The sequence below is a fragment of the Penaeus chinensis genome, chromosome 7 (assembly GCF_019202785.1).
Source record: "Penaeus chinensis breed Huanghai No. 1 chromosome 7, ASM1920278v2, whole genome shotgun sequence".
Lineage (NCBI taxonomy): Eukaryota > Metazoa > Arthropoda > Malacostraca > Decapoda > Penaeidae > Penaeus > Penaeus chinensis.
This window is the reverse complement of record NC_061825.1, coordinates 36387113-36404612: the sequence shown is the minus strand read 5'-3', so window position 1 is coordinate 36404612 and position 17500 is coordinate 36387113. Positions and strand designations below refer to the sequence as shown.

General features: G+C 38.2%; 1 protein-coding gene and 1 pseudogene across 1 annotated transcript; one reads left to right on the top strand and one right to left on the bottom strand.

Annotated features, from left to right (window-relative positions):
* The first annotated feature begins 2272 nt into the window (after positions 1-2272).
* Positions 2273-12280, top strand: LOC125027050 (cell division cycle protein 23 homolog). Its single transcript, XM_047615715.1, has 13 exons — positions 2273-2462; positions 4069-4212; positions 4542-4654; positions 5437-5530; positions 6283-6448; positions 7138-7315; positions 7550-7729; positions 8101-8265; positions 8572-8666; positions 8859-9010; positions 10267-10456; positions 11608-11676; positions 11971-12280. The coding sequence occupies exons 1-13, from the start codon at positions 2284-2286 to the stop codon at positions 12082-12084; spliced, it is 1839 nt and encodes a 612-aa protein (XP_047471671.1). The 5' UTR covers positions 2273-2283; the 3' UTR covers positions 12085-12280.
* Positions 12281-12787: 507 nt separating this feature from the next.
* The window catches only part of LOC125027051, a 60205-nt pseudogene continuing 55492 nt past the window's right edge, over positions 12788-17500 (bottom strand).

The following is a 17500-nucleotide window of genomic DNA, read 5'->3' as shown; positions in this document are numbered from 1 at the left end:
CGTCCTCCTGGCAGTCTCATTGGCTGCAGATGCGGGACGTGTTGGCGAAGGATGCGGAACATCGTCGTCAAGCCAGCTATGTCTCTCCTGTGTTGAAGGCTGCTGAGGTTCAGTTGATACTGTTGGGTCCTTTGATTTTCTTCGCTCTTTCTTGTATTCCATCTAAGATTTTGAGGCTAGTGATGTTTGCTCCTCCCCACGCGAGGCAAGACTACTCGAGTTAAGAGCGAATTTCTTCTCAAGCCCTTCACCGTCCAGCAGCCGGCTGATTCTTCTCAGGGATGCAAGTTTCTGCGAAGCTCTTCTCGCAAAGCTTTCTATGTAACTTTTGAAAGTCATTTTTTGTCAAATGTGATGCCCAGTATGTCAATTTCCTCTTGTGGTCATATTCTTTTTTCATTGAAGTTTACTTGGACGTCACTGTTCGTCCTCTCGACAACCATTAGCTGGGTTTTATTCGGGCTCATACCTAAAGAAAAGTGTTCCATCATCCGCAAATGCTTAGGCTTCAGGAATGAGGTGGAGTAAGTCATTGAGGAAGACATTCCACAGCCGAGGGCCCAATATGTTTCCTTGAGGGACACCTGCTCTGATGTCGTAGTAAGCAGAGTGTTTTGAAATGAGAGCTACTTTCATTTTTCTGTCGAGTAGATAATTTTTCAAAAGGACCAGAAGTTCACCGACCACTCCAAATACGCTTAACTTACTTAACAAACCTAGGTGCCATACCCTATCAAAGGCTCCCTCTATGTCCAGGGCAAGAACAACTGACGGTCTGCAGTCATCTGTAACAGGTGGTCGGCAGCAGAGCGGTTCTTCCGGAAGTCATATTGACGGGTAGACAGAAGATGATTTTTGTTGAGGTGGTTTGTTAGGTGGGAAGATATTATTTTTCTCAAATATCTTGCCGATGATTGACAGCAAGGAAACTGGCCGGTAATTTTTTTGGACTGGATTTGTCCCCCTTTTTAAAGATGGGGCCAACATTACTTTGTTTCCAAAGAGTAGGCCATTTGCAGGAGCTTAAGCATATGTTAAAAATCGAAGTGAGAGGAGATGACAGTTCCTTTGTGCACGTCTGGAGCAGCCGAGGGTTAACACCGTCATGTCCTGTAGCTTTTCTTGTGTCTACATTCCGCAGGAGCTTCTCCACTTATCTCTCGCTTCTTGAAATCCTGTTTTGTTTCTTATTACTTAAGATGGGAAGTGAGATTAGTTTTTACTCAGGGTAAGGAACTGTCATTTTACTTGAGAAATGTCTTGCCAGTGCATCTGCCTTTTCTTCGGAGCTTACTGCTAGTGTCCCATCTTTTGTTATTAAGGGTGGGGTGGTTTCAACCTTTGTGTTGCCTTGCTTGTCTTTAACAATGTTTCACCCATAATTTTGTTCCAACTTTATCCTCTTTTAATTTCTTCATTGTAGTTTTCTCTTTGCCCCCCCCCCCCCCCCTTCCCTCTCTCTTCCTTTTTCTCTCTGTTATTTCCCTACTCTCTCTCTCTCTCTCTCTCTCCCTATATATATATATATATATATATATATATATATATATAGACACACACACACACACACACACACACACACACACACACGCAAACACACACACACACACACACACAGACACACACACACACACACACACACACACACACACACACACACACACAGACACACACACACACACACACACACACACACACACACACACACACACAGACACACACACACACACACACACACACACACACACACACACACAGACACACACACACACACACACACACACACACACACACACACACACACACACACACACACACACACACACACACACACACACACACACACACACACACACATGCAAAAGTGTTTGTGGTTGGATAGATGGATGTCTGTGCTCCTCAGTGCTTCATTATTTATATTAAAATGTTTTGTAAAAACGGCGAAAATGCAAAGATAATACATTATAGTGAGTTTGCAAAGCGCGTGTGAACATTTAAGAAACAACTATCAAATTTATCTCCGTATCTCATCGGAATTTATAAAATTCTTCCCGCCGAAATTATAAACCGGTGGCGGTACGAATATATACTCTACGGACCTATAACTGATTTATAATTCGAATAAGACATCGAGGAATAGTTCATGTCTTAAAAAATAACACAAGAAACACCAGCAAAAAATAAAACCTCCACTTATCTTCAGTAACTCAAAGAAACAAAACGAAAAAAGGACAGCAAGAATAATTAGCCCCGTAGTCCGCCGCCGGTGTTTACAAACAGGCAATGGCGAGACACGAAGGCCTTGCTGACAAGTCCTCGAGTAGATTCGAGGACATTTCTCGGCCGGGAAGACCCTCCTCGCCCCCACACAAGGACATGGAGTTCCTGCGGGCGCTGAAGAAGGACGTGATGGTGGCGAGGGAGCAGTGTTACCTCCGAGGACTCCTACAGACGACCAAGTGGTAAGCGAGACCGTCCAAAGAGGGCTTCGTTGATTATTTTATTTATTTTATTTGTTTTGTTTATTTTATTTATTTTGTTTATTTTTTGACGTTTCTGGTTGGATTTTGGTGTTGGTTTTAGCGTGTCTTGTTGGGAGGCTGGGTCTAATTTTGACGTTTTGTGTTTTCGGATTCAAAGTTTGAGTTTGACGTTACTGCGTTCGGAATCTTGGTTTGATTTGGATGATGTTTTTGAATTTTGACGTTTTGTGTTCGGATTCAAGGGTTGATTTTGACATACTGTGTACAGATTTTAAGATTTAATTTGGAAATATTGTTTACTAATTCTGGGATTTTGATTTTGACTTTGTTTACTGGTTCTAGGTTTGATTTTGGCCTTGTTTGTTCCGCAATTTTGAGTTTGATTTTGATGTTTTGTAATTTTGGATTTGGATTTGATTTTTTAGATTTTGTGTAAAGATTCGGGATTCATTTAGACATTTTGTGTTTTGTTCCTGGATTCTAGTTTTGACTTTGACATATCTTGATTTGGATATTAGTGTTTTGCATTTGGATTTTGCGGTATTTACCATCATTGGCGGTATTGTAAATCGGCTTGTGGCCAGGGTTGTTGGGGTGTGTTGGCAGTAGGGATGCTAGATTAAGTTAATACTATTGGAAAAAGATGAGCTCCCTCTGATGTGCCGATGGAGCAAAGTATGTCATTTGGTGTTGTGTATTAATTTAGTCCATCACAGCCATTGTATAATATCATGCCATTCACATTCATAGGATTTACGGTAGATATTATACACTTATACCTCTAACTCATGCTGTACGTCAATCAGCAGAGATTATTGGCACTCTGGTAAAGATAAGCAGATTTCTTTGATTTAGATTTTGTCAGCATATATGTGGTAAAAGTTTGCTGCATTTTGTAAGAGCACACATTGCGGAGACCATGGTAACTACTAGATAATGCACATTTTCATGTTTCTGATCAGACCCAGGTCTCTGCAAGAAAATAGTCATGTCAGATTCTACTAAGCACTGAATATATTTTTGTACTTTTGGACAGCCATATTGTGAAAGGTACAGTATGTATGCTGCGTGGAGACTAAGGTCAGGATCGGTGGGGGTCGAAAGGTTCAAAACCCCAAGCTAGGTTTTGATTTATGCAGTAATATTTGTGAATACCAAGGAAGTGTCTCAAAGGTTGTTAGAGTAATAAGGCCTTATTCTGAGAGGGGTGTAAACAGTTACCACTTATTCTTTTTGTACTTAGTATTGTTTTTTGATTATTATTAAAATTATTATTATTATTGTTGTTGTTGTTCTTATTATATTCTTCATCTTCATCATCATTAATAGTAGTAGTATGATATCATTATTATTTTTATCACAGTTGTTATTATTATTATGTATTATAAAAAAAAAAAAATAATAATAATTTCAGTGGGTGATTCCCCCCCCCCCCCCCCCTGAAAAAGAGTTACTACCATTTTCTAAATTATGTTAGATGTTTAACCAACAAGGATTTAGGTCCGTTATTTTTTCATTTTAGTATTTTTTGTCTTTTTCCCTCTAACCCTCATATGATTCTCAAGATTCTTCTTTATTTCCCAAGGTTGAGTGAGCTCCTTTACTGTGTCCGCGATGTGAAGTTAGAGGAGGCCATCCCATCATCATACTCCTACTATGATCAGTTAGGAGACGAGCTAGACCACTATCATCTGGCAAAGTCTTATTTTGATCTGAAAGAATATGACAGGTGAGATTGATTGGTGTTGTTTCCTGTCATTTATGATTTTTATTTATTTATTTATTTATTTTTTTTTTTTTTTTTAAGGATTATGGAGTATTATGGTTTAGTGTACCCTTTGATATTTTAGTCATCTCACCCATTTTATAGCTATTTTATTCTTTTATACTGACGATTGTTTTACTTCTGAAAAATATTGCATTGTATCTATGTACAATCTTCATGGAAAATATTTAAAAAGCAAGTTTCATATTTATCATATATATTAAAATTAGGAAGGGTATTTGAATAAGTATTCTTATGATTACATTATTCATTCTTTGCCATGTTCCCGTCAGATGTGCCTACTTTACCGAAGACTGTACAACAGATTTGGGGAAGTTCCTCCACTTATATTCGCAGTATCTTTCCGGAGAGAAGAAAAAGAATGAGGATATTGTCGACCCATTGGGTATGTTATTACTTACAATTGAATTAATTGTCGCCTCTATGAAAGTGATAGATTTATTAATATGTTTATTCATTTTTTCCTTGAGTTATTAATCAAGCATCTTTTGTGAAGATAGATATTGATACAGATATAGGTTGGAGGATCTTTTATAAATATTACATGCTTTTATATCATTGAGTCTTGCTGACAATTTAGAAATTATAATATGTTTGAAGTTCCCTTGGCAATTTGAATGAGAATCATCATAAATTGCTATGTTTTAAAGGGTTCTAAGAAAATTTTATGTTTGTTTCTATGGGTTCGGATGTATTATGGCTCGTATTCAAGAACTTGTGGTATGACTTGTACTGAAATGGTTTCAAGGGGTGAATATCTTCTCACAATTATTTGTTCCTAATAGAAATTCTCCTCCTTAATGGATATTAATCATAGGAAGAGATGCATACAGGGGAATATCAAATAGTGGCTATATATGCAAGTTGTTATTATTGTATATATGCTTGAGTGTGTTTACATTAGTACATTATTTATTTGTTATTATGCCAGTACAGTCCAAGAAATTACGGACTAGAGAAATATTCCAATGCATAATCTGTCAGAATTGCAAATCAGTTTTTTAGAAGGATTTAGTCTTTATAACTTAAGACCTTGTAGAAGAAACCTTGAACCATTGTTAGATTTTACCAGATAGCATACATTCACTTTAAGGTTAGTCAGGAGCTGGAACTTACAGCAGACACACTTCGGTTCTAATCCTAATATTGCTTTTCTCTTCGGCCCAGTCACCAACGACCAGCACAAAGGAGCCTACCTGAAGGACCTACACACAGAACTCTCAAAGATGTACAACCAGCACTCATCTGCACCAGAATCTAGGTGAGGCTCAACTTTCATATTATTCCTCTTCCCATTTCTCTTCCTCCTTCCTTCTCCTCTTTCTTTTCTTCTTCTTTGTCTTCTGTCTCCCCTCTTCCTTCTCCTTCTCCTCCTCTTTCTCTTCCTTTTCTTCTTTCTCTTCCTCCCTCATCTTACTGTCTCTCCTCCTCTTCCTCCTTCTCTTCCTCCTTCTCTTCCTCCTTCTCTTCCTCCTTCTCTTCCTCCTTCTCTTCCTCCTTCTCTTCCTCCTTCTCTTCCTCCTTCTCTCCTCCTCCTTCTCCTCCTCCTCCTCCTTCTCCTTCTCCTTCTCCTTCTCCTACTCCTCCTCCTCCTCCTCCTCCTCCTCCTCCTCCTCCTCCTCCTCCTCCTCCTCCTCCTCCTCCTCCTCCTCCTCCTCCTCCTCCTCCTCCTCCTCCTCCTCCTCCTCCTCCTCCTCTTCCTCTTCCTCCTCCTCCTCCTCCTCCTCCTCCTCCTCCTCCTCCTCCTCCTCCTCCTCCTCCTCCTCCTCCTCCTCCTCCTCCTCCTCCTCCTCCTCCTCCTCCTCCTCTTCCTCTTCCTCTTCTGACTCTAGATATGGAATTAAAATAGCATGTTTCTATGCAAAAAAGTCCTCATGATTGTTTTAATGGTTCTCTCTTTTCATCAATTTGGAAATAAGAAATCTTGATGTAAATTTTGAGATTGAAATTAATTTGGAACAGCTTAAGATCCAATAGAGTTGTCACCTTCACCATTCTTACGGTTTCTTACAGTGAGGGTGAGATGGATGCCTGGTTGCTGTGGTTGTATGGGGTAGTTCTCAAGCGCCTGGACCTCACAAGACAAGCAGTGGAGGTCTTGTGCCAGGCCCTCCACCTCGAGCCCCTGCACTGGGGTGCGTGGCTAGAGCTGGCTGCCCTTATCACCGACAGAGAAATGGTTGGTTGATGTCTTTGTCTTTCTCTCTTTCATTCTTTCTTTCTTGATGGATTTAGTTGCCAGAGATATTGTATTCAGTGGATGCTTCTCATTAAATAGAGTTAGCTGTGTGCATTGTAGTGAGTATGAATGTGTACAGACAATTACTTAACCAATTGGCACGGATGGAAAGAATACATGCCATGTCCACTGTAATAAAAGTTTATATATTGTATTTTCACAGAGATGGCTCTACAAATGCTTAATCATCAAGGAGTCAGTTATTAGTCCTACCTGCCCTACCTTTTTATCCTTTTCCCTGATTTTTGGAAAGGGTATTTTGCATTATTCTTTTGTCTTAAATGTTAAAGATTTTAATAACAATTTAATGATCATAACATCAATAACTATAATAACAGTATTGATTGCAATTGTATTTAAAAAAAACATATTTTCCCGCCAGTTCAAGGAATGGGGAAATTCGGATCGGTCACTAGGGCCCACTGATATATTAGAAAGGAGAACTTAGTTTATAATTTTAATAATCTGTTAATGGTAGGCAGAGTCTTCTCATCTCATTTTCATGTATGTTTTAAAGCTTAATAGTATTTTAGCACAACAGCTATCTATATATTTAACTCTGTAAAATCAGGAATTCAGTGCATGCCATATTTTAATTATAGTTTCTAATGGTTTGTATTTTTCCTTAGTTGAGCACGCTGAAACTCCCAGATCACTGGATGCGCAAGTTATTCCTCGCACACACATACCTGGAGCTGCAACTGAATGATGAGGCTCTGGAGATCTACACCGGCCTGCAAGAAGCTGGTCTCTCCCACTCGACATATATCATGGCTCAGGTAGCCATCACACACCACAATCAGAGAGGTAAGAGCATGTTCAGTAAAATGTGTGAAGTTGCTTTCCAGATTGTTTTGCATACTTGTGATTGTGTATCCATAAGCAATGGGGTTAGTCTGGTCTGGTTTCTTGTTCTATTGGCTTCTCTACACAGCTTCCTCTGTTGCTTGCAATCATAAGTAGATTTAGTTGCTAAATTTTTTTCTTTTTTTCTTTTTAATAATTGGTTAATAAATAGTCAATTTATCCTTTTTTTTCCAGAGGTCGACCAAGCCGTGGCGATCTTCAACGAGCTAGAGTCACTTGACCCATTCCGTCTGAACAATCTGGACACATACTCGAACTTGCTTTATGTCAAAGAAATGCGGGTGGAGCTGTCACACTTGGCACACAGAGTAGTGCAGGTGGATAAGTACCGGGTGGAAACATGTTGCGTCATAGGTATGTGGTTGTTAGTTTATGCAGTCAACTTGTAACATACGTGAGGCTTACATTCCTAGTCTTTGGTTCGTCATTTACTTTTTTTTTTTTTTTTTCATTATCATTTCTTGTACAAAATATTAATCTTTTTTACTGTTATATCTAATATGTTTTTGTGTTTATATATTTGCACATGTAGTCAGGTTCTCAAATCTTAAACTCATAACTGTGAAGGACTGAATATTGTTTCATCTATTTTTTATTAGTCATTATTTCATTTGTGTCATCTTCTCTTTTGGTTTTCATTACTGTCTGCACCTCTTATATGCCTCTCATTTCATTATCTACCAAAGAAGAAGATAATCTCCAACAATATTTTTTCATCCCCAAAGGCAACTACTACAGTTTACGCTCACAGCATGAGAAGGCCGTACAGTATTTCCAGAGAGCACTGCGACTTAACCCTCACTACCTAGCTGCATGGACACTCATGGGGCACGAATACATGGAGATGAAGAACACAAGCGCAGCAATCCAGTGTTATCGACAGGCTATAGGTATTGACTTGTGTGTTACTTAAATTTGAGACTTCTGTAATATATGCATATACTGTTATTGTTATATCTATTATTTCTGCTCATACTGTTATTATATTTATTTGATGTTATTACTGTAATAGGTCTAATACAGTTCGTGATCTATTTTGCCCTTCTTTTATCTTGAAGAGTTAAGTTTTGTTATTATTTACTACTATTAACTAGATTTATATTTCCTAGTTGGCACTGTAAAGCACAACTCTTAGTTATTTTATTGATAACTACAATGCAATACATTTTTCTAATTCACCACTATTTTGTGAACAGATGTTAACAGAAGAGACTACAGAGCATGGTATGGCCTTGGTCAGACATATGAAATCCTTAAACTTCCTGCCTATTGCCTTTACTATTTCAAACAGGTAATTAAACATTGTGATATTGATTATAGTAATACGGTACAGTAAAAATTTATACACTATACATTAAGTTTGAAGCTTTGTATTCTTTAGAAAATTGCTCACATGCAGAAAACATGAACTTGTACCTTTGCCCTTACAACTGTAAACAAAAGTATACTTATCCTACCTTCTTTTACCATTCTATGATCCCAGGCCCAGAAACTACGCCCCAATGACTCAAGGATGCTCGTCGCCCTTGGGGAGAGCTACGAGAAGCTGGAGAAGACAGATGAGGCCAAGAAGTGCTTCTTGAAGGCCCACAGTGTAGGAGACATTGAGGGCATTGCATTGATGCGGCTGGCAAAGTAAGTTTTTAGGGAGCCTTAAGGTTAGGGAGATAAGGGAGAAGGGAGTGAAAGGAGTGTGCCTCAAGTGTTAAGGAGACTGTCAGAATGGGAAGGGCCCCTCTTGGTAGAAATTGAGTTAAGGGCAGTTTCATATTTGCATGCAGGGAGAAACTCTCCTTATTTTGATATTGTTCTGATGAATTCTATAGCATTTTATCACAACATTACACTTTGATATGATACAGAATATGTCCAAATTATGTCTCTATACCAGACATGAATAGATGGTATTGAAATATGATGATAAATAACAAAGAAATAAGAGGAAAACCCAGAGGATATGGACAAAGAATTCAAATGTAAGAGTCTTTGCCCACTTGAAATATGGCTTGCATGTGACTTCCTGATGATAAGTTAGCCTGTAAATGTATTATGAAGTTTACAAAGTAACAAGTACATGAAAGAATTGATCAGAACAAAATATGAAAAATGACACTCCATGCCCCAGTTATCTGGCAATACTTAACATAGGCAAAGGTTTTTTTTTTTCTTTTCATTCTTCCTTCTATTTTTTTGAGTGGGGAATATTGCCTTACTTGGAAACTTCATACCTAAAAGACTGTAAAGAAAATGCAAAATTGGACAACTGTCTGGTGTCACGAATAAGTAGTTTTTACGATACATTCATATTTTGAGTAATGGTGCATGAGTGTTATTTGACTCCCCAAGCCCTACTGAGATTTTGCATGCTCCTTATTGAGAATGATGGTCAGTGTTTTATGGGAAGCTGCAAAGATTTGAATGACAAAAGGAAAGAAATTCAGTGGAAACTACAGATACTTTGGTCAGTTTTATTTAACTTTCCCACAGACTTTGATCAACATCAAAAACATTCTTCTTTCCCCAATGCCCTTCTCTGTTGAAGTTTGTTATCCAGCAAGATGCTAAATAACTGTGCAATTAAGTCCTTCCTCCCTTCCCTCTAAAATTTCTAGAATTTCCTCCTGATACAGCTTCAAAGAAATCATTTAGAGCTTCAGTTTCATTAATTCTCTGCAAAAAAAGGTTCAGAAAATTAATCTCCCCTTTTCCTCTTTTTTAACTTCCATATACACCAAAGGAGCATAAAACCTTTTTTCCTCTCCATCTTCCTTCCAAATTTCTATGCTTCCCTTCTAAAGAGCTTCATTAAGCCATTCCCTCCTTCATGTAACTTACATTTCCATAGTGACCTACAAAACACCGTTAAACAATAATCCTTGATTCCTCGAAAGGCTGTACAGTCGCCTAGGGGAGGGAGAGCAAGCGGCTGTCCTCTATGAGCGTTACCTGCAAGAGACAGAAGATGCAGACCGGTGTGAGGACAGAGGCCAGGTGTACCAATTCCTGACGAGTCATCACCTGCAGAAGAACATGCTTGACCTTGCCTATGACTATGCCCAGAAGTGCACTCTGTTTATGGAGGTAAGAGGATTTTTTGTTTGAGCTTTGGGAATCTTTTTTTTTTTTTTTTTCCAGCTGGGGAAAATGGGGTATTAGAGAAAGGAGAGAGGCATGGGTGGGAATGTTATTGTAATGTTTATTATCATGGGGGGGGGGGGGGGGGAGGAAGAGGGAAGAGGAGAGTGAAATGAAAGGTAGGATGTCAATTATTTATAACCGTAGGGCAGGGAGGGGAATGCACAGGGGGAGGGAAAAGTTAGAGGTAGGATATTAATAAATTGTTTATAACTAGGGAGGGGAGGGTAGAGGAAGGGGAGGGGAAAGTTTAAACTGGGATGTTGTTAAATTGTTAATAACCTTAAGGAGGGGAGGGAAGAGGAGGAAGGGTAATTTATAGGTGGGATGTTTTAAATGATTTAGTAATTAATAGAGGGAGGGGGTGAGAAACCTCTAATTAGATAAGTTTCAAAATAGTTTAGTACTGTAGAGAAGAAAGGGAAGAAGAAGAAAAAGAAAAGTTTTTGGTGAGGATGTTATTGAATTGTGGATTACTAAGGGAAAAGGAATATTTAAAGCATGAATGTTATGAAAATGTATGTTTTTTCTAGTGTGTCAAATCATAAGGGTCTCTTTTTATTGCATTAAATTTTTAGATATTTTTGGAACATATGAGAGTAAGTTCAAAAGGGCATGCACAATACTCTAATTTGTGCAGTGTGTGTTTTTCTACCATATGATTTTAAGCATTGTGTAGTAAATCTTAGAAGTATATATCACACATGTAATTCTTAAGAGTGAAATTAGACTCTCTGTCTCTAAATTTATTATAGCACTTCTTTGAAAACGTATTAGAAGTATGGACAATGACTATGAGGTCTTTTGAAAATGTACTGCTCAGGATAGTGTAAGAGTGTATACTTGCTGATCTCCGTGGTACACTAGTGTCTCACTACAGTTGTGCTATTATTGAGTTTAATTTGAGCATTTCTTCCTTTCTATTGGTGGTTGTTGAAGTTTAGGCAATTTTATACATAGGTTTTTATGTTATTAAAGCAGTAGGTGATTCATCGGTTTTTGATCTCGGTAAGGTTCAAGTTTCTAACAAAATGTACATCTATTTTATTCAGCATTTTCTTTGTTCTCTCTCATTTTCTTTGTTCTTTTTCCCACAGACACGAGAAAGTGGGAAGACCATGCTGAGGGAAATTGCCAACAGAAGACAACACATAGAGCAGAATACAGTAAGTGACTATGGCTTTTGCTTGTTAAAAATAAGTATGCAATAACTCATTAGTTTTCTTTTAATTGATTACTTAAACTTTTTATTTTCTCTCTCTTTTTTTCTCCATAATCTTATTCTTTCTGTTTCATTATTTTCTTTTCTCTCCCCCTTCCTTTCTGCTCTTTTTCTTCCTGTTTTTTTTTTACTCTTTTCTAGATTCCTTCTTCCCAGTTAACTTGATCTCTTCCTCCTCCTCCTTTTCCATTTGTTTAATACACCTACACCTCCTGATTCTGCTCCTTCTCTCCAACAGCAGGACGACTGTGGGAGCGTGCTTGTGAGCCGAGTAAGGCCTAGAGTCAGTCACGGAGGAGATCGCTCAGCAGCCACCAGATTGCCGCCACTCAACCTCACCTACACACCTTAAGGCAAACCAGCAAGCAAGAAAGCAACAAAATGTCCTTTCATTGTATTTTCTGACTTTCCCTCTTTCATCAATCAATCGCTCTTTCATCATGGTTTCATCATTTCATTGATACCTGTGTGTATTTGGTTGGCAAGGTAAAAGTTTCATGCTTACTAAATTGAACTCTTTGTGTATTAAATACATATTATGAATATTATTATTATTTTCTTTTTACCCCAGCTTTTGGGAGGTTAATATTGTTTATCGGTTTTGTTATAAGGAAGTAAATGAGAATAGTTGTAAGTCTGATAATAGTTAAGATTTACATGAATGTTGTTTTAAATATGACTTAGTTTGTATGATTGCATAAACCTGTTTTGTTTATTTTTTAAACTTTCATCTTTTTTATTTATCTTGTCATAACCTTACATTTGTCTATTATTATTGCAATAGTTAACTTTACATAGCCTCTATTGCAGTAAAAAAATTCATATATTGTTTTTATATTTTAAAACTGTAATAAAAGATGAACAAAACTAGTTTCTAAAAATCCTCGATAATTGTAAGAAAAAACAAGTAAATATAATATGTAGAACAACCATAAAATAGTCTAGATAATATATAACTCACCAATTAAGAATAATATTTCAAACAGGTACCTTCATGACAAACCATAAATAATTCAGATATTTTCTTTCATGATCAGGAATATAAAAAGACCACCTTTTTTTTTTTATCATTAACAGTTTATTGAGCAGCCTACCATCATCATAATCATCATCACTAATACAGATCACTCTGGACTTGAGATACAGGATTTATATCATCACAGCTTATTAACTACACTAAGTCATTTGTGGGCTGTTTTACAACCTTGGTGAGTTTGTCACACGTCATTAATCTTAATGGGGGGGGGGGGGGGGGAGAAGCATTGGGGGTGGGTTATGTCTAGGATGATCTGCATATAAGTGACAGTGAATGGCAAAAAATGTTATATAAAAAAAAAAAAAAAATTATATAACTAAGCATTTCTCATCCATGTATTTTCCAGGAGACAAGTCGTAGCTTCAATCATTATTTTTTTTTAATGATATATCTGGACTCGACTCGCCTCCCGGCATGCTCTTCCGAGGTCAATAAATACCACAATGCGCTCAAAACAAATAACAAGCGCATTGCAGGTTCCAGAGTCCTCGTTAATCCTTCTTCCAAAAATACGAATCTGAGAGTTTTTAATTTCTACAGTAGAAGTTTTTAGTTTTACATTTTTTTTTTCTTTTCTTTTTTTTTTTGCAAGGATTTAAAAATATCCTTGATGCATGTTCCTTTGCTATAATTTGATTATGAGAAAGGAACACGCCTCAAGGATTAATCCTTTATAAAGAAAGAAGAAAGACTAAGACAAAGAACGGACAAACAAGAAAGACAGAAAGAAAGGAAAAAAGGCTACTAAACTGTCATTCATTTTTTTTTTCACTTGTTTCTGTTTTTAAGACTGAATAGACAAGGTAATACATCTGAATTGCTTTTTGAGTATAAAAATTCTAAAGATCTGTAATAAAATGGAGATTCCCTTGTCTTTTCTTCGAGATGGAGTTACATTAGGCACATACATCACAGAATTACTTTCCAACCGATATACAAACCTTAACACTTCTTTGTATACACTCCTACCCTATCCTATCCTATCCTCTCAGGGGGGGAGGGGTGAAAAAAAAGTAAAAGCAGATAAAAATAAAACATATAAAAAATAAAAGTTTCCATAGCAGTGGCTGTAGTTCATAGCCCATTCTGCATTAAGTCTTCATACACCTATTTGTGAGTCGACAGTGACACCCTCTCCTCACTCTCTTGTTCTCCAGACATCATATTCCTATTACTCTTTTTCTTGCAGTAAAGGGACGTCCACATTTCTTGAGCTCCAATCATCATGTGCAACATACTTTGCAATCCTGTGCTTCTGTAACAGATGAGCCGTAATGCAAACCCCATTGAAAGGGTATTAAATTGTGCAGTGATAGAACCCCACTAACCAAAATTATCATCCTTTTTTTTCTTTTTAGAGACAAAAATAATGACATATTCCAGTTTTTCCTCGATGGAAAATCAACAAAAGCAAAAAATGTAAATGATGAAAATAAAACTACACATAAGAATTATGAGATATGCAATCACAGGCCATTAAAAAAAAAAGTAAAAGCCAGAATGAAAAGAATCCTTTCTCTTGAAAACCTCACATTTCTGAAACTTAGGAATAATTCACATCAAAGGAGCTTTAACTCCCCCGATTCTGTCAACAAAAAAAAATAATTTAATACTTCAACCGAACAGATTGGCACCAGCTTTCTTGGCTACCTCAGACAAGGGGAAAAGACTAACAGAAAATTGTTAACAGTCTTCGTAAGGTCTATCCATTACAGCTGTACTAGAACACTGGAAATGGGAGCAGGAGTATTGGGGTATTATATATTACATTTCATTGAGATCTACAAGCGAGTATAATATACATTTATCTGCATCACAACCTGCCTACAGGTACCCTTTTTTAATTTTTTTTTTCCCCCCCAACTTTTCAAATATAGTACTGCACATAAATCCTCTCTTATCTTTTCTTTCTAACAATTTTCTGTTGTTGCCTTTCCCTTCTCTTTAATCCACACACAATTGATGACTATATAATCCCCCCAACATCTACATAAAACACAGTAGAAACTTTGTTCCCATATACTGGTGGGTAAACTATCTACTCAGAAGAGGTATAAAGGAGGAGCAGAAATTTCACCCTTGAAGAGCGACAACTATCTACCGGTTTACTGGTACAACATTTGGGAGACTAAGGTAGGGGAGGGATTAATATCAATGCCTTTCTTTACGGTGCTTCTCTGCTCTCTTGTCAGCGCTAACAAGAGGTTCGAAAATGAATTCTTCCATTCCTCTACTATGTATTACTTTCCTTGTCTTTCATTTCATTTTCCTCTTTCAAAACTGAATGCTTTGCACTCTCTCATAACCTTAACTGTGTTTTTACTTCAGAAGTTTTTTATCGTTCACTTCCTTGTCATGAAATTCGTTGGATCATCATCTTCTTTCGAAAAAAAAATCATACCCTTGCTTTTCCATTCATTTTCTTTTATATATGTATATATATCTTTGCATTTTATTTTCCTCTGAACAATTTGACTCCATCCTTCTAAAAGCTGAAGTGTTGTCTACATCTGGACAAAATCTTTAAAGAAAAGGAGACACGGGAAGATGACGATGAAGCGCGAGTGTAAATAGAAAAAATAAGACTGCCTATGTGATAAACCTCTAACCATATCTATGAGTATGTGCAAGGGCAACCCTATAGCTCTGAGAAGGATGCAGCATAAATTCCGAGTAAATTCAAATTCCACCTTATCTTCTCTCCTCAAAGATACATTTTTCCATTTCTTATTTCATGAACTGGTTTTCCTAGTATCTTTTTTTCTGTTTTTCATTCCTGGTATCTACAGGAAGTACTGATCAAACTGGTTCTGGTAGTAGTTGCTGAAGGGACCAGCGTCCTGGCTCTTGGTGAGAGGGCTGCCCGGTTTTCTTGCTGTACTCTTCCCACCCTCCGATGTAGTGCCTTGACCTGAGGGAGAGAAAAAGGGGGAAAGAGCTGGTTAAAAGAGGAACTGATTTTGCATTTCTTATGTATATATGTAAAGGTTTTTGAGAATATAGATAAATATTACCATTTCAGGGGAAAAATTACTGGAATGAGGACTCCCTTCCCTTTCATTCTGATTATTTCATGACTTTGCATGACTTCATGTAACCTACAATCTCAACTAAAGCAAATTATTGGCATTAATCAATTAAGTATTAAATCCAAGAATCCGTAACTTGTAACAATTCTCTCTTCCTTCCTCTTACAAAAGTGAAATCAAGATCCGGTCACAAAATGCATCAAATCACTGTCCTCATTAAAAAAGGACAACAGTTACTTTGTCCTCAGGAAGACCCCAAGTTCTCCCCCTCCTCCCCCGGGTCTTTTCCCCTTCCCCTTTTCGTTTCCTTCAGTACTCCAACCCCCTCTACTATCCACTTCCTAAGGTGTGAGAGCCATGTTGAAAGGATGAAAGGCTGACATTTTAACATTCTAAATCCAGATGCCCCAATCCCCACCACTATTCCAGACACTCCAATCACTACTTTCCTGTACTCCTCACCCAGCTCATCGCACAAGACAAGCTATACGCTCCAGCCCATCTTCTCCTCATCCATTCTCTCCTCCATCCACCCTCTTCTCCCCCCTCATTAGAACTTTTGTTTCTCAGGCCTCCCCAACCAACTGTACTTCAGAAACTCTCGAAGACATTCAAAACTATTTAATCATGACCCAAGACAACATGCCTACACCTCTTCCATCCTCCAATCTCTCTGCTTCCACTCCTTTTACACTCACAGTAACTGCTGACATCCATCATTCTCCTACTCATGTTCCCCCTATACCCTTTCTTCCCACTCCCCCCTCTCAACACATCCCATTCCCCCTCCCTTCCCCCTGGAACATGCGACCCTTTGTCTTAACAACCCCCTTCCCTGGATTCTCTCCCTCCGGACATTTTTCCTGAAACCATGATTTAATCGCCCTTAAAACACCCTTCTCCTTTATTAATCCCTACCTTATCCTACGGACATCCTTGCAAAAATCCCACCCTTATCCTTTGACTACTTGGATCTAATCACCCTGAACTGCTATACGATTCCCGATTTCTCCCTCTCCCCCAACCCCAGTACCCCAAAACCCTCTCTCCCCCACCAACTTTAGTACCCCAAACCTCCTCCCTCTCCCCCCAAACCCCCTCCCTCTCCCCCAAACCCCCTCCCTCTCCCCCCACCCCCCCTCTCCCCCACACCCCACACACAGACCCCCTCACTCACATCTTAAACCCAAGGCGATGGGCGATCTCCACAGCAGCACTCGAGGCGTTGGGACCCCGGGCGTAGAACACTAAGTTGCGGTCGCCCTTGGTGGGCTTCTCGACCTGGAACTCCCTGGCCCACTCCTCGTCGGACAGCTGGAGGGCGAGCTTCAAGTGACACACTGATGGAGAAAGAGAAAAAGGGACCAATTAGTTACACGACGAAAATGAAACTAAGAGAAAAAAATTATACACCAAATACCTTGCTTGTTTATATCAACATACCTTACAGAAAACACACACGTAAGTCTTAAAGCAAAATCACATAAAAAAAAAACAGAGACAGAGAGTGAGAGTGAGAATAATTAAGACATAAAAAAAACGAAAAGAAGAGAGAGAAAGAAAGAAAGAAAGAAAAAAGCCTAAAAAATAACCCGCGAATTCCGAACATGGGTACGGCAGACGAAAGAGGGATGAAAGGGAGGAATAATTGAGAGAGGGGGTTGAAAAAGGGGAGAAAAGGTGGTTATAGAGATAATGATGAT